General features: G+C 46.5%; 1 protein-coding gene across 1 annotated transcript; it reads right to left on the bottom strand.

The window, feature by feature from the left end:
- Positions 1 to 3,836: 3,836 nt before the first annotated feature.
- Positions 3,837 to 22,571, bottom strand: RRM1 (ribonucleotide reductase catalytic subunit M1). Its single transcript, XM_075491430.1, has 19 exons — positions 22,366 to 22,571; positions 21,137 to 21,225; positions 19,197 to 19,374; positions 18,602 to 18,702; positions 17,879 to 17,938; positions 16,486 to 16,525; positions 15,368 to 15,530; positions 14,642 to 14,783; positions 13,886 to 13,969; positions 13,097 to 13,258; positions 12,440 to 12,519; positions 11,761 to 11,962; positions 10,543 to 10,692; positions 9,344 to 9,565; positions 8,844 to 8,920; positions 7,849 to 7,984; positions 6,454 to 6,549; positions 5,424 to 5,612; positions 3,837 to 5,098 (listed from the first exon to the last, which is right to left on the bottom strand). The coding sequence occupies exons 1-19, from the start codon at positions 22,382 to 22,384 to the stop codon at positions 4,910 to 4,912; spliced, it is 2,379 nt and encodes a 792-aa protein (XP_075347545.1). The 5' UTR covers positions 22,385 to 22,571; the 3' UTR covers positions 3,837 to 4,909.

The following is a 22,571-nucleotide window of genomic DNA, read 5'->3' as shown; positions in this document are numbered from 1 at the left end:
AAATCACACCACAAAATCCCATCCAGGAGATGCGAATCAAAAAGCTGCGGGACAAAATACACACCTGAGCGGTGCACCCGGGGGGGAAAAGCATTAATAAATTTGCTGTGAATAGAACACTCCTTTTGGCTCCAGGCTGTCTACTAGACACCGAGAGCCTGGATCAGCCTCCCAGTGAAAGTAGGGAGGACAAAAATAACCCAAAGGCAGCTCTAAGATGGCACACGCCGTGCCGAGGAAGCACGTGTGTGCCAGGTCTCCCCGTGACTGCAGGGGATGGGCCCCGTCCCCCAGATACCCCACCAGCTTTACCTTCTGCACCGCCAAACCTCCAGCCCATCACCTCTTGCTGCTGAACACCACGGAACAGATGCCAGCAGAGTATCCCATAGAAGTTGTGGTATGCGATTAGGTAGGATGAATGCTCTAGATACATCTTGAAAACCAGAAAAGGTAATTACTAAGCAGTTTTCTAACTCTGGGATAATTTCCCCATGAATGAGTGAAAGCTACAACACAGGATCCTGCGTTAGGAGCGGCAGAGAAATGACCAAAGGTGCTCAATGCTACAGGCTTTAGGGAGAAAAACCTGACAAAGTCTCTCCAGCCGGTGCGGTAAAGAAGCCGGGGTTAAAAACGTGAATGCTGGAGTCTTTCTGCAGAAGGCGGCCGGAGAGAACACAGAAACAACTCGGACGAGGAACGGAGGGCGGCGAGGGCAGCAGCCTGGCGTAGGCGCGACCCACGCTCACTGCTCTGGCACAGATCCTTATGCACGACCATGGGCAGGGCCACGGCTGCAGCCTCAAAATCAGCTTAAGCCAGTCCAAACTCCTGCTGTTACGGAAGGATGGTCCGTTCCTCAGCCGCTCCTACCCACCACCTCCCATCTGTTGGCATGAGCAGTCGCAAGGCAGCACAGTCCACGGCAATAAAAGCGATTCCTTCTTGGACTGACAAGAAGCACGGCTGGATGACGGCTACAGCAGCACAGCGATGGCAGCGTGAACGGTGGCTGGACGGCCCTCTTAAATCAGCAAACATGCACCCTCCTGGACTTAAATTCATTAAGTCCCAGCAACAGAGCTCCTGGGTAAGTTTCTCACCAAGAAAGGTCTGCACAGGCCCGGACGTTGCTAAATCAAGAGCTCTCAGGCAGCCACCCCGGACCCGACACCACAGAGAAGCACCGATCCCGTCCTTGCTTGCAGGACAGGCTCAGCGCCCGCAGCCAGCACCAAGCACAGGGGCCAGAGCCACCCGCACCCCCAGTGCGTTAGAGGCGCTGCCGCTGCGGACGGACAGCCGGACACTTACAGAAACTACCGTGGAGGTGGCAGGTCTTGGTGTTACGCTCGCCCAGATGCAATGAAGTTCAAGCCTACACCTCCCACGAACGTGCCCCACACAGCTGGAGATGGGGTAACTCCCACCTTCCAGAGGGGGGGCTGGACCGCTGCTGGAGGCTACGCGAAGATCACGTTGACACCAGCCTGAGGAAGAACGTGCCCAGCTTCGGTGCCACTGTTTGGGATTCAGCCGGGAGAGCTGCTTGTGCACTCAAGGGCTGTTAGCTAAAGAGCGAGCCGGGAGCACAGCCCAGGCTCCTGTCCTCACTGACTGTCCTTCAGGCTGACTTTTGGTCCGACTCGCATGAATTTTAACCTTTTGGTTGCAGTGCCCCATTGTCAGCAAGAGGCACGCTCCTCTTCCCGGCTGCCTCTCTGTCGACACGGACAGTCGCTCCACAGGAGCGCTTTGGGCCAAGGCAGGCATCGATCCCTGCCTTGCTCTCACCCTCAGGGCGAGACACGTAGGTGGTCTCGCCAGCTTCACTTCAGCTTTAATAGGACAAAAGGGCAGCGAGCGCGGGCTGTCTGGAGAGGACCCCGGCTACGGAGTGCACGAGGCTGAAGGGAAGGGCCTCAGCCTGTCTCTTTGCTCAGCATCTCCCACAGACCCCATCGGGCAGCCCGCGCTCAGCACGTTACCACTATGAACCCATCGGCTTCCCTCATTCTGCTCCAGGAACCACACACAGTCAAGTCGCCACCAGTCTGGGTCTCTAGCATTTTTTCTCTCCTCTTTGTAGCTCAGAGCTATTTCCTAGAGAGCAGCAGCCCCTTGCTGTCAAGTGGGAAGATGTTCAAGAGGGAAACAGTCTGTTTAGCGTTGCTTTAGCCCAACCACAGCAGAGGTAACAGAAGCCTATTTCAGAAAAGGAGCAAAACTGACCCCACTCAAGCAATGACAGAGCGCTTCCCTGGCTAGTGATAGCAGTTGGGGGATTAAGGAAACAGCAACAGGAGTATCTGGTCGGTCTTTAAAGAAATAAGTGTCTGTCGGACCAGTACAGGCAGCAGGAGACAGCCCAAAGGCCAGGCAAGCAATAGTCAGGGCAGCGGTTAAGGACAAATTGCATACGGGAGAGAGATGGTGGCTCCCGAGGCCTCCCTCCCACCCCCCAAAGGAGCATCAGCATTCAGTGCAACTCTCACCCCCCACTCCAGCACCTCTCTAACCACCGCTCCTCTCTGTCTAGCAGGAAGGGTAAGCCACTCTTCCCCCAGGAGACCAGATCAGGCAGGAGTGCTGATTTCAACAGCACTCGTGTTTAGGAGTGCCTCAGAGGCAGCAGCAAAAGCAAACTGCAAGAACAGGGAGAGTCTAGACTGCAGGGCCCCCGGGAGCTACCCCTGTTTACACAGGGATACATTAACGGTGCGTTATCCAGTTACACCCAACCCCAAAAACTCTCCTGGTGATGCTCGAGAAGCAAAGGCTCATTTGATTAAGCGACAGCTCACTGCTGACCTGGCTGCAGAAGGCATCTCAGCTTTGAGCAGCCCTGCCCTTGACTGCACGAGATCCCACCCTGGTCCAGAGAGCAGCCACAGTCTCGACAGCCCTACCTGCGCTCTACCATCGAGGCACCAAAGGGTCAGCGCCGCTCGGGCGGGAGCAGCAGCAGAGGGGACAGCACCCCATCCATCCCACTGCAGTTCTCCAGCAAACAAGTGAGAACAGACAGGCACAAGCATCTTCATAACTGCACTAAACCCCTGCTTTACAGCCTGCACAGCAGCTCCTCAGCAGGCTTTTGCCTCTAGCCCATACCTTCCACACACCTGCTGACAGCCTAACACATCGTTTTTCAGTTCTCACTAAACCCTCTCTGCCCATCAACAGGGGAGGTTAGCATGTTCTGCAAGAGGGATTCTGCTTCCCCATCAGCCCTGCTCCAGCCCTTGCAACTTCTGAACTTTCCAAAACTCGCTCAGAAGAGGATTTTCCTAGTCAAAAAGCCCTGTCCCCTCAGAATCTTTTTGGTGACATTTCTTGGGTGGCACAGCTGCCAGGAGTGGTGATTAGAGCTGGCAGTCTTTCCTTGGAAGCAGAGACACTTCCCAAGGCATTTGCAGTGGTGCCTTCTAAGAGAAACCAGAAGCAGAAGAAATAGGGCAAGTGCTGGACTAAAAAACAAGACACAAGAGTTCAAGCCTTACCGCTAGCATAGTCCCAGGCTTGCCCTGTGAACTCAGCAAACCTCCTTTGCACGTTACTGAAACATGGACTCGGCATTACCTCAGCCCCTTCCTTGTGTTTACCGTAAGCCCAAATCTTCAAAACGACACAAAGCAGCAGACACCCTACTGAGTTAAGCACGGATGCCCAGCAAATACAGGGTTCATGCCTCATTTTACACAACGAGAGCCTTCAGACAGTTCTCTGGAAGGAACGGTGTGCAGGAGGTGCAGGGCTCACAAACAAGGCCCCAGCCTCCAGCTGCTACAATTCACTTTTAATCAAAAAAAGTATTCCCAAGATACCACTGCTCATTCCTTTGACATTCCACATTTTATTGAGTTTGGCTGGATTAAAGGGTTAGTTGTATGGTACATGAATTCAATAAATATTTAAGAACTGAATGATGAAGCCCCATCGCATTAGAGCAGGGAGTTAAGTACACGGATAAGTAAAAATGTATTATTTTCAAAATATCAGGTAACTAGCTGGGGTGGATAAATGCAACTCTCAAAAAAAAGATGGTGTGTGCACTTCAGAAGGCTTTCTGGCCAAGGACAGCATGGAAGCCCATTAACAGCAAACTGACTGATAAATTACAGTGGCTTTTTAATACAGAATAAAATGCACTGCAGCAGTTCTGCCATTTCCTGGTCAGAACTGAAAAGGAACATTTACCAAGAGCAACGCTCTGCCCTGTCAAGCTGGATGGAGAAGATGAACTCTCCAGCAACGCACCTACCACCAGTCTGCACCTTTAAAAAGCTGTCTGGAAAGGGAAGAGGAGGGGACAAGGCGAGTAAGAAATGATGGGAGAAGGCCCTCACTGGCAGACGTGCACACACTCCAGCTTTCTCAGCTTAACAAATTGCTCCTTTGCCGTGCCAGACAGCATAGCAGGCGTACAACACACCTAGCCTAGGGATGTTTTCCTGCTGTCTTATCACAGCAAAAAAGATATCAGTCAGGTCTGCTTCTTCCTCTGAAGACTTCCTCCGCTACTTCCTCCTCTGAAGTAACAGTCTTTAGTAGATGAAAAGAATTGTCTGAAGTCCCCAGGACAGATCTTTAAGGTAAGTGGCATTAGCACTTCCCCTGTCTGTTCCGGAAAAGTCCTGCCTATAGGGTTCAATATAAGACCATGCAAGAGCACTTAAGTTTTCAGGAAGCCCAGCTACTAAAGCGATATACAAACTTCTTATGCACCCTATCCATACCTGTGCACCAACCCCCAACTGGATGGGGAAGCTACAATACACTACTGTGATACGCTCCTGCCACAGTTCCAGCAAGCCTCTACATCCGGAAGTTATACTAGATGCTTCTATCTTAGAAGGACTCCAGCAAGGTGGAATGGCTTTGCTGGCACTGCAGGGCAGATCCACTAGGAGCCACACATCATACACTCATCCCGGTTCTCCAGGGAGCACACCATGGCTGCTTTGTTCCTCTCCTTCTCCTCCTCTTCCTTGGAGGCCTTCTCCCGCTCCCTGAGTTTCTCCTTGTTCAGGGTGAACTGGATGGGGTTAGCAGCTGGTTTTGTCCGTAGATAGTACATGCCAGTCTTCAGACCCTGCAGAGCAAGAGCTGGGATCAGCTGGAGGTCAGGCAAGCAATACAGCCAAACTCTGCACTGCTGAGGCCGACCTCCCTTAGCCCACACCACTGCACCGGCCTCACAGCGATGTCTAGTAGTCAGGATTAACAGGAGCAACGCTACAAGCATCCGGAGCTTCACTGCTCAAGAGAGAGCTTCCACTAGTAAGACTGGATTCTTGGAAGGAAACGACTGTTTACCCTTCTACGAATCACTGAGACCAACTTTTCTTGAAAGAACTTATCAGCCCCCATTTGCTATCTGTTCTGAACAAGCCTCCCACCCCGCCCCTCCCAGATACCTGCTTCCACCCATAGAAGTGCATGCTGGTGAGTTTGCCGTAGTTGGGTTCTGCAATGTGGATGTTGAGAGACTGGCTCTGATCAATGAAAGCTCCTCTGTCTGCGGCCATCTTGAGGATAGTTTTCTGGGAGATCTCCCACACTGTCTTATAGAGTTGCTTCAAGTCATCAGGAATCTCGGGTATATTCTAAAACAAACAGGAAGAGTTCTCCAATGCAGTGCAAGCAGTGACTGCCCAAATGCTCGTATCTGTAAAATCAAATTCTTCACCAACTGCTGAGACTTCAGCAGTCCTGACTAGAACTAAGGCTTTTTGCAGCTGAACTCTATCACCGAATCCAAGCATTCTGCATCTGAAAGCACCCAAGCATAAAGAAGCCTTACTTGCTGAAACAGGACAGCTTATTCTGGGGAATTTGAGAGAAAAAGCTGTTTGCAAACAGACCATTACTGTTTTGTCCTAAATAGTTGGGAGGTCTTACAAAAAGCAATCCAGCAGCTAGTACCCACCCCAAAATTCATGACAAGTGGGATGCACTTCGTTAGCATGCATGACTCCAAGCACAGCAGTCACAGCAGCATTTCAAACACCACAGCATAAATGATCCATCCCACACAGACTCTTCTACATGTAACTTCTGGAACGGGATGCCATATACTTAGCTCCTGTCTCAAGCCTACTCCCTCCTATGAAATTACCCCTTTATAATCTTTATGATAATGGGAATCCAAACATTTGCAGAATCTGCATAAAGTAGCGCAGCCTGACTCAGTATTTGTTCTAGCAATGAGTAGTACATTTCCATTGGGCTTCTCTACAACACGGGCAGGCTCCAGCAGGAACAAATTACCACGGAGATCAGACACATCCCCTCGTATTTCTAACACATTACAGCTTTTCCTCCCCAGGCTAGCTGAGTCACTCATATCCAGCAGACCCCAAAAGCACTGTGTGGCAAATCATCCAGCCAGCACTTCCCAGACTGGTAGGAATCCCTGCGCCATTCTCCCTGGCTTCTCACACATACCTGGATAGAGCCGTTGTGGGCAATGATTTGGTTTTTCATCTCCTCATTCCACAGGCCTCTCTCTGTGAGATCTTTCAACAAGTGCGGATTCACAACCTGTAAGGGGCAAAGGCTAAAGAATGAAAGCACTGTATATTCTGCTAAGCTATACACCCTGCCTTATGGCACAGATACACCTTCCTAGAGGAGGCAAATCCGCCCCAATGTGCACAGGGTTTTAAATGGTTAAACGAGACCTTGTACAGTACTGACAAACTGTCGCTCTTCAGTCAGCATTGACGTATGTATGCAGATGGCCAGACAAGGCCCAAGGTTAAAACAACAGGGTAACGAATGTCAGATGCTGCTGGCCACTGCAGAACACAGAAGGCTGTCTGCAACGCCTGGCTGACACCAGCCTAGGGCTAAACTCGTAGGACAGTAATGGGAGAAGTTACTGGACATTACAAATGTGAAAGGAGCACGTATGGAACTCCCCTGCGTGAGGAATGCCAAAAGGTGCAAGAGGGAGAGATCTGACTTACCAGGGCTGCTGACCACAACCTGAATTACTAAATAAGGGTGTAAACAATCATCAAGACTGGGGTCAGAAGGGGAAAGAACAAAATAGGTGCAGGCTGTTTATTTGGGAGGAAAAAACAGCGAACATTTGCTTGCAGGAACTGTTTGGGGATACCTGTCCAGCAGCCCTGCACCTGACCTGCGTAGTGGAGCAGGTTAATAAACCTGTTGTTCTGACCTCAGCACGTGTCTGATTTGATCCTGCAGGCAGGAGGAAATGGAGTGCTTTCCCTAACATCAACGAGGGGACGCCCCAGAGGGGATGTAGGACAGAGCAGACCTCCCTAAGAGTTAGATATCCCCCTTGTCTCACACAGAGCTCTTTGCTAACTCCAGCCTCCAGAACTCAAACTGCTTCATACTCTTTCCTAAATGACGGGGCCCTCTGAACCTGTAAAGCTTTTACGCAACCTCTTCAGTTTTGTTTGGTGCTTTACACACAGCTCTTCCCTCAGGACTGTGCAAAGCAGCACTGTGGTCTCGGTTACTCTTCCCATAGCATGCATGTCCCTTCAATAATCTCACTAATCATCACTCATTTAGCAAGTATTCCTGCAGGTCATCCTGAGGCCTCATAAAGGTGTTTTCCAGACAAAAGCAGCACTTCCTTACAATTTTGCATATTCCACAATGACTGTTGTGGAATATGCAAAACTGTACTACTCCAGCACACAGCACAGGCTAGATGTTCCCCTTGGCGCTTTTGGCCTTCGACATAAACATCTCACTGAATTGAGTTACCAAGTGTGTGGCCTCCATCTTGTCTTTCTTAGCAGTGAAAGTCATCAAAGAGATGAAACCAGAAAAGCTCTTTCCCACAGCTGTCTCGCTTACCTGAAACTCTCCTGAGAGGACCCTGCGTGTGTAGATGTTACTGGTGTAGGGCTCGATGGATTCATTATTGCCCAAGATCTGAGCAGTAGAAGCAGTTGGCATGGGAGAAAGGAGAAGGCTGTTTCTGACACCGTATCTAGTAACAAAAGTCAAGAGTCAGAAAGCTTCACCAAGTGAGACAAGACAGAAAAGACCCAAGAATAGCACAGTTTATATACGGTCTGCAAAGAGCTAAGAGGCCAGTACAAGGAACTCTCAGCTCACATGCTCAGAAATCCCACCTTCTCAGGGAAACTTGCAAACCCTCAGATTACCTGGAAAAAAAAGGGAAGCTCCACTGAACTTGTAACGTGGGTCAACATGGGAGCACAACTAAAGTCTTTGCTATTTTCATCTTTAATCAGAGGCTTTCCCAAATTATTTAGTTATGAGAAATTTTTTTCTATGCATAGAAAAAAATCTGTCAGGCACTCCACAACTCCACAGCACTCAGGCAAAACCAAAACGAGCAGCCCATGAAGAGCCTGAGACCTCCCCATACATGAGACAGTAGACAGATTTACTAAATTTAAAAATTAGACCCACACAAATTAAACAAATTCATTACAGGCACTTCACGCTTTAACAATTCCTGTCTTCAGGCTGTTCAAGGCTCAGCTGCTTTTCCCTGTCAGTGGGGAAAGAATTCCCAAGCCCAGCTGACTCCATCTCACACATCACTACATTTGTTTAACTGGAACACAAACCATTCTGCTGATGCATCCAAGATGACAAGAGCTCAGCTAAATCAGAGTCTAGAGGGTGGGCTCTCTCTGGCTTGTAAGAGCAAAAATGAAAGAAAACCATCCCCAAAACAGTTTTGAAGAAAGATCTACTGGGGCTGGGGGGAAACACATAGGACCATTTTTACCCTTGCACCTTATCTTTTGTTTCTAGTCCGTCAGAACATAACGAATGTATTTTACATCTAATACAAACTGCGCACGACTACTCACTTAGCAATGTTCTCCTTTAAAGCCTTCCAGTCCCAAAGATCAGATGGGGTGACATTCCACATGTCATACTGAAGAATCTGAAGAACACAGGTGTAGTCCAAATTAGACAGGGAGCTCTTTTCTCCATGTTTTATAAATCACATTGTAAATTGACCTGCTATTCCTATTAACTATTCTCTACAATTCAGCCTCAGCAAAGCTCTTGTATCATAATCTCACAAACACTCCATCTTTTAGTTGTGCTAAAGGGGACAGCCAGCACAGGCTGAGTCTTGCTTTTCTGTCATTGCTCTCTGCACCTCAGTTTAACTTATGCGTTTCTGACTGCACTTGAGAAGCCAAATGATGGAGGAAAACTCAAGCACCATTTCTACTGTTGCAGTATTATCAGCCTAAGGTGTTTCAGTCACACATCTCCTTCTGCATCAAAGCCCAGGCACAGTCACGTTATCTGCTTTTCGTAGCTTTGGCCCTGACACAGGACAGTTCCTGGTACTTACTCCTTTGCTGACAGGAGAACCCTCATATGTTTCATACGGTCCTTGCTCCTTGGCAAGTTCACAGCTGGCTTCCAAAGCACCATAATAAATGGTCTCAAAAATTTGCTGGTTCAAGCGCTGGGCCTCGGGACTTTCAAAGGGGTACCTCATCAAGATGAAAGCATCTGCCAGGCCCTGCACACCAATGCCAATGGGACGATGGCGTCTGTTGGAGCGTTCGGCCTGCATGGCATTCAAGCAAAGAGAACAATCACCTTTAGCAGAACTACATAGAGCCCTAGAATAAGTTAGGTTGGAAAAGACCTCTGAGAGGAATTTTCATCCACACCATTGCCTTAACTTTTATGGGCCATCCATTCTGCTGCAACAACCCACCTTCCAATTCTGCCCAGTTCCCCACTGTTTGCTGTTTGGTGGGGCAGGAATTTGAGGACCCAGATTAAGTTTGTTAGAAGCGATCACCAATTTTAATTGCTCAACCTGACACACAGAGAGCGCCATGATTTAGAAGTGAACACTAAGCACTTTTTTGGGGGGGGGGGGAGGGGGGAAGGCCCGTGTCAACATTTAAACTCATGCATTCAAATTGTACATGCTAGAAAAATCTGATCCTCATCAGGGTTGGCTTCGCACTTTGGGTATTTGCTTATTGCCTCCTCCAATGCCCAGCTCCGCTGCTTGCCCTTCTATGTTCTTGCAATGCAACAAACCCTGCTCCCATTCCTCTCCAACAATCGCCAACCCTCTCCCCACTTTCCTTCCAGAAAGCTGTCTATGCGCCCTCCCAAAAATGCATAAAACCAACAACTCAAGACTGAGGTACGCCTTCTTGGGACCTTTCCAGGATCCTTCTCTCTGTTCCACTTTCCACCCTACTCCTAGTGCTGTTCTGTGCTTATGGAAATCCACACACATGAAAAAATTCCAACTGCAGAACCATCTCAAGGGGAAGCTTTTTCTAGAACTGCTTCACTAAGGAACTGTTCTGGGTTGAAGCTTAAGAAGTCACTAGCAACTGGCCACATCTGCAAACAGGTAGTTAACGGAAGTCCCAGCTATTAGCCAAAACAGGTTTACAAAACCCCTCGCCGATTCCTTCTGCGCAAGACTGAACTGGGAGTGCTACAAAACAACAGGCCCTTTGTCAGCAGACTCTCGGTCATGCCTTCAGCCCCACACCAGCTCAGCACAGCACTCACCTCTGGCACAGGGTAGTAGTTGATATCAATGATTTTGTTCAGGTTTCGGACAATAACTTTAGTGACTTCAGCTAGCTTCTTGAAATCGTATGTATGCTCTGAAGTGACGTACATGTTCAGGGCTATAGAGGCCAAATTACAAACTGCAACCTGTGGAGAAAACACAGTGAAAGCAGGCATGCCAGCCAACACCCCATGCAAAAAACGCAATCTCAGTCCCAGAGCATGCTCTCTATCCAAATGATACGGAAACAAAGAACCAAGCAACATACAAGGCTGGAAAAATGCACTCCTCATTTCTCTGCTATCTTATGAGTTGCAAAAAGGGTAACAACAATTCAAAAAGGTTTAGTATATATCAGTATCACCATAAAAATGCAGTTCTTTGGCTTGGTCAATCCTGTTGCCTATAAGCCATCCTTCCCGAAACTAAGCCTAGCCATTTCTTGTCTTGCCAGAACTAGCAGCTGACCTCAATGAGATCCAGACTGTGTCAGGACATTTCTTTTGAACAATTTTTAGCACTAATATTATTTCCAACCCCAGGGGAACTGAAACAAGTAAGCTAAAATTTCTTGTGCAGTGCAGGCAGGCAAGATGGATCTCCATCTCTTCTAGACTACTCAGGATTTTATGAATATGCCAGAGCGTGAGCTAAAGAACAACTAGCGGCTCAGGCAGTAGAAACTGATACTTTCAGTTACAACAGCCTCAAGAGCTTTACTGCACTAGAAATTCCCCATGCTGTATTAACGAACTCATTTCTATGTCCTTCCTTCACCTTTGTTAGCAATGCTGCGGTCCAAACATAGCACATCTGTAGAGCACCAAGATTAGGGTAGTATACAGGGAACTCAGGGGGACTTGATACCGAAATGTAAGTCTTGGGGTAAGAGAGGTATGGTTCTACTAAATCATTAGGCGAAGAGATGCTGACATCAGCTACCAGCAAGCCAAAGAGCTCGCTTCTCCCTCAAGCTTTCAGAGGTTCACTTTGATGGGTATCTTTTTATACCAAATCCTCCATGGGAGCTGGAAGGGAGGGGAAACCCACACACAAAGTCAGTGCAAGAGCTATAACTACTTGAGTCAAAACAGCCCCAGAATTTTCTTAGCTACCTGTTCCCTCCCCCAACCAATGGTCAGACACATTCTAGAAAGCTGCAACCGGAGCAGTCTCAGCTTTCCTAAATGCTCAAGTTCCTGTGCTCCACCTACCTCATCCTTGCTGGTATACTCCACTATTTCTGTACACAGATTGCTGCATTTGATGGTCCCCAAGTTCTGCTGATTGCTCTTCCGGTTGCAAGAGTCCTTGTACAGCATGTACGGTGTGCCAGTTTCTGTCTGAGATTCAATGATAGCGTACCAGAGCTGCTGGGCCTTCACCACTCTGCGGACACGGCCTTGCTTCTCATAACTGCAACAAGGCACATGTTGCTTAATAATTTCCAGGCTCTCCAAAAATAGCAGTGAAGACAACCATTTTTAATACAACATCAGGTTCTCAGGCAGGCAAGACCCCATTCACTTCTGAACTGTGTGAACTCTGAACTGTCCTTGTTTAAAGGAAAAAGAAATCCTTCACTACAACATCCTATACAACTCGTTCAAAACAAAACCATCGACTGCTTTAAGCAGGGATTCACTTCAGAATTTCCCTCTAACAAGCTAAAACAATCATTCATACGTAGTTCTACCTTGAGCAGGTCACAGTTTGAAGTAAACAGTAAGCAGACATTCTCCATCTTTGTCCTTTTGTCAACCTGATAATGGAACTCACCGACCACTTATGAGCCAACACCATAAACCTGTGCTTTGGCTCCCAGATACCACACAACAAGGGCAGTTCTGTGAATGGATGACCGCTGCTTAAAAATCTATTCACTTTTCTTACCTTTCATATAGTTTCTCAAATTCCTCTCCCCACACCTCATCTAGGCCAGGACACTCATTTGGACACATTAAGGACCAGTCCTGTAAGAAGGAAAAATATTCAGAGAAAATCTTTAGGTACCCCGTTAATTAAAGGTATTCAACTTCATCAGCAGACCCTGCTGTAAACAGGAACATGCAAACTACACTTCCCATCCTGAAAAACTAGGAGCCAACTCTGCCAGCAGACATGGGGAAGATGCTTATCAGACTAGTCAGATTTATTTAAAAATTAATTATACGAACATTTATGACCAAACTGCATTTTTAGTCTTGAAATGACTGGTTCTCAAGCAAGTACAAGCACTCATATGAAGATCAATTTCCTAAGAAGATTTTGATGCTTTAAGGGAACTCCAGAGTAAAAATTTAGCATAATAGGATCAGTACATAAGTCATGGGCTGCAAGATCAGGCACTGAAGCAAAGTATCCCACTGGAGTTCTCCAACTCCATTCTCTACCTGTGCAGCCTAGTTCTCAAATAAGGTGCAGCAGCTCTTGCGGGAAGTTCCTTTGCTGCTAGGAAGACAGCTCTGCAACCCTTCGCAAACTCCATCCCAGGGCTGATCACCTGTTTCTCCATTAACAGACCTATTCTGCAACAACCAAGCTTCTTACCTGGTTGGTTTCAACTCGCTTCATGAAGAGATCAGGAATCCAGAGGGCAAAGAAAAGGTCTCTGGCTCGCTGCTCTTCTTTTCCAGTGTTCTTCTTTAAGTCAAGAAACTCAAAGATGTCCAAATGCCATGGCTCCAGGTAGATGGCAAAAGCCCCAGGTCTCTGATACATAAAACATAGTCGAGATCAGAACAAATTGCCCTTGAAAATAAAATCTCCTGCACTGCTCCTGAGTGCACACGATACCCTAAACTAACTTGGGCTTAGTTTTATAGTCTCATTAAGGCAATTTCAATATGTTTTGCGTTACTGTTGCTCTCATTTATTGGAACTAGGCCATGTTACTAGTTCCAGATTCTCAATAAAAATGATTTAGTACCAAAAATATATTTCCTCTGTGTAAACAGGAGCTTGACAAATCTTAGATTTACTTATTGTGTCATGCTTCCATTGACTTCTGGACTATGTGAAGACAAAGGATATGGATCAAGAAGCTTTCTACGGTCTTATACCTTAATTCACTATAGAGCATTCAAGGAGCGACTAATAACCAGCGCAAGAGGCTGATCTAACATGTGCATATCATGCAGCAGATGTATAGCAAAAGATACTCCTGCATGATAAAATGCATAGTGAAAGGGAAACACCAGAATACCAACAAGGAGGGGAGAAAATTCCCAGTTTTCATTATGTGTCATCTACGACCAATTAATCACCTCACTGATGTTACTGGGTCGATCTTTCACCCGAGGTTCCTTTCTTGACCCTAATTTAATGGAAAGCCAGTACCTTGTTTCCACCTTGATCCACATAACGGGCAGTGTTGTTGTAGACCCTCAGCATTGGAACAAGCCCATTGGAATTTCCATTTGTCTGCAGAGGCACAGGAAAACCATCAATACTGAAAAGCAACTGCCTGAAGGGACGGGCCTACATTTTCTGTATGTCTTTCAGCAGTCTGCAAAACTGCTGAAAAATGCTGAAAGCTAAAAACTGCTGAAAGCTAGGAACTGAGCACCCCAATCAGTTATTTGGTAGCCCCTTCCCCCCACCTTTTTTTTAAATAGACAAAAATGTATATATGTCAGCTACTGGTCCCAGAGTTAATAAAATGTACCTCCTAACTTCTTTCTCCTCCATTATGTAAGCTAAAGGCTTGCAGAGGTTACATACACTGTGACAAAAAAACCAAACACACATCCACAGATGATCTTGAGCAGTTAGACATACAAAAAGGAAAAGGGCTAAAGCACGAGTCTCTAAGCATATTCATAGGTTGCTAATACATAAACAACTTGGAATTGTCTGATCAAACAGTGGAATAAGATCCTCTTTTTGGAAGGACTTCCATTAGGAAGCCAAAACACCAAGGAAAACCAACCTTTTTGCCTTAGAGCACACTGAAAAGGGAAGGACTACTGAGCTAGACTGCCTGCTGTGTTAAAACTGACTCGGCAGAAGCAGCATTAATTTGGCAACTGAAATATAGACATTTCCTGAAACCAGAAGGTTAACCTCTGCTGGGAACACCATCTGCCCACTCACCCCAGCAATATAGCTGCCCGTGGCTCGGATACAGCTCACAGCAAGGCCGATCCCACCAGCAGACTTCGAGATCAGTGCACACTGCTTGAGAGTGTCATAGATTCCCTCAATGCTGTCATCCTTCATGCACAGCAGGAAACAACTAATGAAAACAAATAGCTTTAGCGTACAAAGATTAAAACAAAAAAGTCAAGAAGTATTTCACCAGGGCTGCACAAAAACAAGGGTAAACGCTGAATCTTTAACATGCTATGGAAAGCAAATAAATGAAGCAAAACCATAGGTTGCAAAGTGGAATAAAGGACGGTTTTAGAAAAAATCACGACCAATAGTTATATTATTGATACCTATGTTGGCAAAGCAAAACATTTTTAAAATCATATCAATTATGCTTGCTACTTTTAGCATGCTTTAGAAAACAATTACCAGGACTCATTTTGTCATCTACAGAAGACTATGCATGTAAGTAACTTTTAAATAAAATATAGCCATGTACACATTTCCATTAGCTTTAGAAGCTTATAGACACCTGTGTATTTTTCCCCAAAGACTACACTAGAGATCAAACTAAATTTGACAGCAGCTTTTCAAAACTTCCTAAAACAATCACAGAAGCACAGCTACTATTTTTAGAAGTTGTGAAAGCATTTCGTTTGAACAGACCCAATCTCCAAAACTTTATCTTCGTCCAATTATGCATTAAGCAAACTTGAAAGCCAAAGGTACCTGGAAAGCTGAGGCCGGTTGGTGCCTGCGTTGAATAACGTGGGGGAGGCATGGGTAAACCACCTTTCAGACAGGAGATTGTAAGTTTCAATTGCAGCATCGATGTCATTTTTGTGGATCCCCACTGATACCCTCATCAACATATGTTGAGGACGCTCAGCAACTAAACACAAAAAGCAAAGGGGGAAACAAGAATGTCAGTATGACCTTTACGATTAGTACAGACAGATGTAGAGGTCATAACAATAAGCCGCAAACAACAAGCAACAGGCCACTTGAGAGCCATAGTTTTCATAGAATCACAGAATAATTCAAGTTGGAAGGAACCTCAGGAGGTCTCTAGTCCAATCTCCTGCTCAAAAAAGAGTCAGCTGAGAGAATCAGACCAGTTTGCTCAGGACTTCAGCCAGTCAGGCTTTGAAAAACTCAAGGACGGGGACTGCATAACCCCTCTCAACAATGTGCTCCAATGCTCGACTGCTCTCATGAGGGAAAAAAACCCCACCTGTACTAACAGTTAAAATCCAATCAAATATCCAATCCAGCATCCAGTTGCTCTCTAGGTTTACTACATTACAACTAACCTCTCACCCTTCTGGTGTCCTAGGATTTTCATGCTAAGGGCCTGCAATAACTGGCATTGATAGCACAGCAGCCCTCTCAACTTAAATTTATTGAAAAGTGCTTAGCATTACGGAACAAGTTATCAACTGGACAGGAACTACTTCATCTTCTAAATCCTAGGTAACGTGCAGCTTTCAAAGCACTAAGGTCCTTAAAACAGACAGGTAAAGCATAATTGTCCAGGTCACGCTGCCAGTATTTGGAACACCCAAGTAAATTTGCCACAGTGCTGCTCTTTAATGACCAACTGTTTTTCATGCCAGCATACCACTGCCACCATAGATGCTAGATTCTTAGCCTACGAAAAGAATTTGCACATGCCCAGAGAACACTTACTACAAACGTGTTGCTATTTTCTTAAGCCAGTGCTCAACGCTTTCACTGGAATGCTTTATGGAAAGCTATGAGGTAGCCTACTTGCCTCCTCAACCCCTGCTCTGAGCCTTTGTCTTGATTTTTAAATAATACGTTAAGCTGATACAGACAATTCTTACCTTTTGAGTTGATTTTCAGCAAGTAGGAGCGTTCTAGGGTCTTTAAAAAGAGAGAAAGCATTTTAGTAGACATGCAGATTTCAGTTTAAAAAAAATAATCCTATTAACTCCAAACTCAAGCATCTTCATGCTCCTTATTCCAGGCTTCAACAGAAGCCCCAACCCTGCACTCCACTCCTCCTCTCGTAAATAGCATAGGACATTAGGTAAGTAATGACTAAAAAAACCCAGAAGTCCTGTAAGAATCCAGCCCTGAGGACTCTATGCTTTGGATTACAGAGTGGTGGTGGAGCATGCAGCCGCAAGGTTCAACACGACCTTTCAGCCCACAGTGAATTAAGGCTAGAAGACAAGGGAGTGCTTGTTCTCCACAACCCCGTCCCTCCTTAAAGTATTGTTAGTTATACTACGATGATGCTTTCCAGACAACCTGTATCACAACCTGCAGTGCTGGGTGTTGAACACACAAAGTGACAAATATGGTGAGCCTACAACTAGAGCAGATGCCTTTTAAGCTTGTGCCTAATGGATTACAGCAGTAATTACAGGAGGGGGTGTCAGGAATTGCGTATCTCTATACCTATAGAAACACGCACCCCCCTTGGGGGTCCCCTCTTTCCATCCTTGCCTATGCTGTTTCCGCAGCTGCTCTGCTCTTCACACACTCTAGTTGTCTCCTCATTGCAAACTACTTCCCCCAAACCAGGAGGCACCACATCAGGTGTGTTGATGGAAACTGTAGGGAAAGACGCCCAGTTCTTACAGACATTCACAAGAACTATCTGAAGTACCCAGTGCTACGGAAAAGCCAAATGCTCTCCAGCTAACCCCCCGGAGCGCCCACTGCGTCGTGCCCTAAAACAATTCAGCAAAGAACAGCGTGTTAGGAGGGGAGCAGGAGGAGCAGATGGTGGGGGCACAGGAGACTGGACTGGTTGTGGGGGAGATGTTCCAGCAGCATGGAAGACAACAAATGTGTGGGATGACACTCAGAGAACAACTGTTACACAAAACAACGGGGAAAACCAAAAATCCCTTTTTTGGTTTATTAAGAATCAGATTATTTCCTTGAGGAATGGCACGAGCTGGGAAGCTTTCAACAACGTGCAGTGCTATCTGCTGCAAAACAGTTAGAGCCCAACAGTTAAAATATTATAGCAGCCAAGGGTACACAAGGAAGCCAAGAAGAAAGTACATGATTCATCCAGTTAGGCAACTGCTTTGTGCAGGTACTCCTTGTTTTTTACAAACCCACTAACGTCCCACCTACTCCCGTGCCCTCCTTGCCCAAATCTAGATGATTCTCCAAGTATTCCCATCCTTCCCAAAAGACTCGGCTCCAGAACAGTATCAAAACAGCAGTCTTCATTATCACGAGTAATGTGCTTTTTACCTTAAACCCAAAATAGTTGTAGGAGAAGTCTCTGTCATAGATAATGGCAGAATTCAGGCGCTGAGAGGAAACAATACAGACAAAAATTTACATTTACAATCACCTTTTTCGTGCCTCACATTAAGGTATAACAATGCTATCATTGTTTGGCATTTCTGGCCTCAAAGGTCTCGTGAAACAGATATCAGATCAGAGGAATAAAGTAGGGAAGAGCACTTAGCTTGAAACAACAAATGCACAGTTTTAACTTTTTTTTCCAAGTACAATGGACAATTGTTGGCTACATTTTACTGAAGTCTACCTAGAAACTAAGAAACGCAAGATAGAATCAAAATACAAATGTGACTTCCCCGTAAGAACGCAGACCTGGAACAACTTGAAATCAGAAACCAAACCTCATCTTCTCTCCCTTCTGTGCACACAAAACAGATTGCTACATCAAAAGGTATTTTTTCTCAAATTAATTAGTTGTGCTGATCATGACTAACGAGGACATCCAAGAAAATAGATTCTACTACAGAAACATCCTTACATGAAGGAAATTCCTACATCCTCTCTTTTAAACCCTCCAGAACAGAGCAGTTATCACCTGCACTGGTTTCTGCATTGGCTTTTTGTCCTAAAACAAACATGGCTTGCTTAAAAATAAGAAAAATAAATTATCTGAACTAGTTCACTGAATTTTTAAAACTTAGAAGTGAAAAAAAAAAAAAAGTTACGTACATCTTTGTTGGCCAAAACTATGTCTAGGGTTTCTTTGGAGATCATTGGTGAGTGCTTCCCATTGTGAGGGTTTATGTAGTTGTAGAGATCATCCATCACATCTACAACAGAAAGGTATTTAAAAAGAAGGACATCTGCAGACCTATATATGCATCTTCTGTCATTCATTTTCAAGGATTTAACAGGCAGGACTACCCATCCTCTAAAGTAACCCCCTCCAGCTCTAACAACATAACACTCTTCTTCTACCTGCTCAGTACTGTTACTAATCCGTTAACCTTAAGAATGCACTTCTCTTACAATGTTTTTTTATAGAATTTATAACATAATGAATGGGAAAGAAAGTGGGTGCAACATAATTTCAATCAGTTACATTCTTCATCAATCTATTTATACAGATACTTTTCACAAAACAGGCAATTTCATTTTCCTTGTGACATGCCTAAAACTCATGTTTTTCATCTCCATGGCATTTTTAGTTAGCCTGGGTACTTAGTAACTTCTGCTTAAGAAAGAGATTTCCATATTTATATCCTCTAAAACTCCTACTCCCTTTCTGACTAATTGCTACCCAAGTGCCCCCGAAGAGACTTACCACTGAATACTTTCTTAGTTTCTTTGTGCAAATTGGACACTGCAATCCTTGCTGCCAGGATAGCGTAGTCAGGGTGTTTGGTGGTCAGGGTTGCCGCCGTTTCAGCAGCCAGCGTATCCAGTTCCACTGTCGTGACGCCACTGTACAGCCCCTGAATCACCTTCATGGTGATCTGGGCCTGGAAAAGGAAAATTCTGGAGGTTAGCTACCTGTTGTTGGGGAAAAAAAAATCCTGATGTTTCAACCATTTAAGATGTAAGATACACTTCACTATAAGCAGTACTGTTCGCTCTGTTTGAATGGAAAAGCACATTAAAATACCAAACCCTCTTGGTGAAGTACTGACTCCTAAAATTTTAAAGTAATACTGGGGCAGAAGGGAGAGCAAGGAAAGAGTGAAGAAAGCAGAAACCGTCAATCCAGAATCATTAACAATTTTTTCTCTGCAGGCGCTTTCCTAAAGGCTAGAACAGAGTAGCAGCAAAGTTCGCAGGGAGAAAAGTCAGATTAAACCAGTACTTACTTGGAAGTTTTGAAACTCCAAATGAAGCTTGACTTTATAAATGCCTGATGAGACATGGAAGTGCTACACTTAAAATAATTTCATGACAAGAGAAAATAAACCCCAACCCTGGAAGGGATACATGGCTTTTGCTTCATGGCTTAACCTAATCTTCATCTGCCAGCTGGGACCTTTCGTGGGAAGACTTTTGCATCTACCATCTCTAAAGTATTTTCTGCTTTTCTCTCAAGCATTTAGCACCGACCACTACAAGAAAGAGCACATTCTACACTGGAGAAGGGAGGTCTGATCTAACGTGGTAACTGCCAAATACATTTGAAGTGCCAACAGCCTTACAAAACCCAGATGTGTAATTTTCAAATTACTCTCTGAAAGTAAGCACATTAGGTTAGGGATTTTTAGTACTGGCTTGTAAAGCATGTAGCACAAGAAGATCCAAGTCCAAAAGGAGAAACTCAATTCCAGGAAGAGAGATGCACACACTACTGAAGAATAAACAAGAACGCAGTGCTTCATATAAGATTAGCTTCATTATTAAGACAGGGGTATTAAGAGTCAGGAGGACTAGGAATCTTGCTTCTGTCCTCGTCATCAACTCCCTATGTCATTGAGATCAGTCAGTGTACTTTGTGCTTCAGTAACCGAGTCACTAATGCTCCTCCTTCTGCTATCTATGGCTGAAGAGCACTACCTTTTGGTACAGAATGAATGTCAAATATTTTACAGATGCAACTTAAGACATGAAAACAGATCATTAGATCTTGGAGATGGGAAGAGCCTAAGCTGGCAACTCCAAATGAACAGACTGGTCTGCACATCTGCATAAAAATCTCACAGAGATCAATGGATCCCCGAGGGAGTCACCCTCTGCACAGGCTTTGGAAGGTGAAGCTTACATGAGTGGGATCGACATGCACTCAAAATACTACACAGCTTGAAAAAACAAAGTAGGGATCTGACAGGAGAGTTCTGTCAGGCAGAAAGGGCACCTTGTTTTATTAAGAGAGGATCAAGAGCTACTTTCCATATAGTATCGCTCAAACTTTGCAGATTGAAATTGAAAGCAATCTACCAAAAGCAAAATATATGAACTGGAGCAACAAACAACTCTTTTTCAAGCACAAGAAGCTCGATTGCTTCAACAATGTTTGAGAAAAAGCAATTTACGATAGGTAAACTGATTTTTTCCCCCACCAGTGTCTCAGGCTCTGTATCTGTGAAGCAAAAAAACCTCAGAACACAGACAATGAGAAGAAACACATTATGAATGCATTTGCCAAGAGTTCCTGCACAGACCGCCATGCTTGGCTTTTGCCAAGGAGAATACCTGGGTAACACCTGCTCACCACTGCTGGCTTTTAGCAGGGATCACCGCAAGGGGCAGAGAACAGGACAGCAGGAGAAAGAATGGACTCACGGGATCGACAAAGTCAGCGTTGAGCCCATAGCAGAGCTTCTGGATGCGTGACGTGATCTTGTCAAACATGACACGCTCTTGGCGTCCATCTGTTGGAGAAGAGGTTACTGTCACCACAGCTCCCGTTACAATAAAGAACCAGTTAAGCACAGTATCCTCCTACCCAGCACCTCACACAAGGAGCCAGCCCTCTTTTGGGGGAAACTGGGGTGGGAATCACCAAGGAGAACCTGTTCAGGTTCTCTGTTCAGGCCCAAGGAGAAGAGAGGCTATCCCTCCACCCTGGCACGTTCTCGCTGCAGATGATCTACTATACATGGGACCCTCACTCAGAGGCGCAGGTCTCAGTATAGCGAATAAAAACAGGGAGCTCAGACCCCTTCAAGACGGGCACGAGTACCTGCTACAGGGCCAAGAAATTCCCACCCCACTACACCTAAAACTTTGCATAAACTCAATTCTCAGGACCGCCGCTGCAGAGATGGGGAACCCAGCTGAGAGCCACCCCAGCCCCCCCCACTCCCCAAAGGCTGGGGATCACTCCTCTGCCCGAGCATTCTCCCTTCATCAAAGGTGTGGGGACCAAGCCCAAAGCTCACTGCCATGGAGGGGGGCAGGGGGGGTTCTCCCAAAGCAAACGGAGGGCTCTCATCTCTCACTCTTGATGCCATGGGGGGAGCTCCCTCACTCCAGGGTCCCCCCCAATGCAGACAGGGTGCTATCCCCTCTCAGTCGGTGCCATGCAAGCTGCCCCCAAAGCAGAGGGGATCTCATCCTTCCATACTCAGTGCCATGAGGGACCCCCCCAAACTAGAACGTGGGGGTCCCCATCTGCTCACTTTAGGTGCCATGAAAGGGACACCCCAAAGCAGAGGGGGTCCCGTCCTCTCACACCAGGTGCCATGAGAGGGACCCCCCAAAGCAGAGGGGGTCCCATCCTCTCACACCAGGTGCCATGAGAGGGACCTCCCAAAGCAGAGGGGGTCCCGTCCTCTCACACCAGGTGCCATGAGAGGGACCCCCCAAAGCAGAGGGGGTCCCATCCTCTCACACCAGGTGCCATGAGAGGGACCCCCCCCAAAGCAGAGGGAGCGACTCCATCCCCCCGCGCTCGGTGCCATGAGAGGGGACCCCCCGCAGAGGAGAGGGGGACCCCATCCCCTCCCCCGGTGCCGAGGGAAGCCCCCGGGCCCGGCCGGTGCCCCCCGCGGCGGCGGGCCCTCCCTCACCCCGCTTGACGACGTGCATGGCGGTGGTCGGCGTCCCGGCGCGCGGGTCTCCCAACGGCTCCTCAGCGCCAAGCGCGGTCTAAGCGCTTCCCGCTCCCGCCAACCGCACTGACCCCGCTGCGCCGCCGTAGCGCTCCACCCCTCCGGCTGAGGCTGCGGGCGACATCTTGCCTCCGGGCACTGCCTCCGTCTTTGCCCCCTTCCCC

Source organism: Mycteria americana, chromosome 1, assembly GCF_035582795.1.
Source record: "Mycteria americana isolate JAX WOST 10 ecotype Jacksonville Zoo and Gardens chromosome 1, USCA_MyAme_1.0, whole genome shotgun sequence".
NCBI classification, from domain to species: Eukaryota; Metazoa; Chordata; class Aves; order Ciconiiformes; family Ciconiidae; genus Mycteria; species Mycteria americana.
This window is presented reverse-complemented; position numbering and strand designations above follow the sequence as displayed.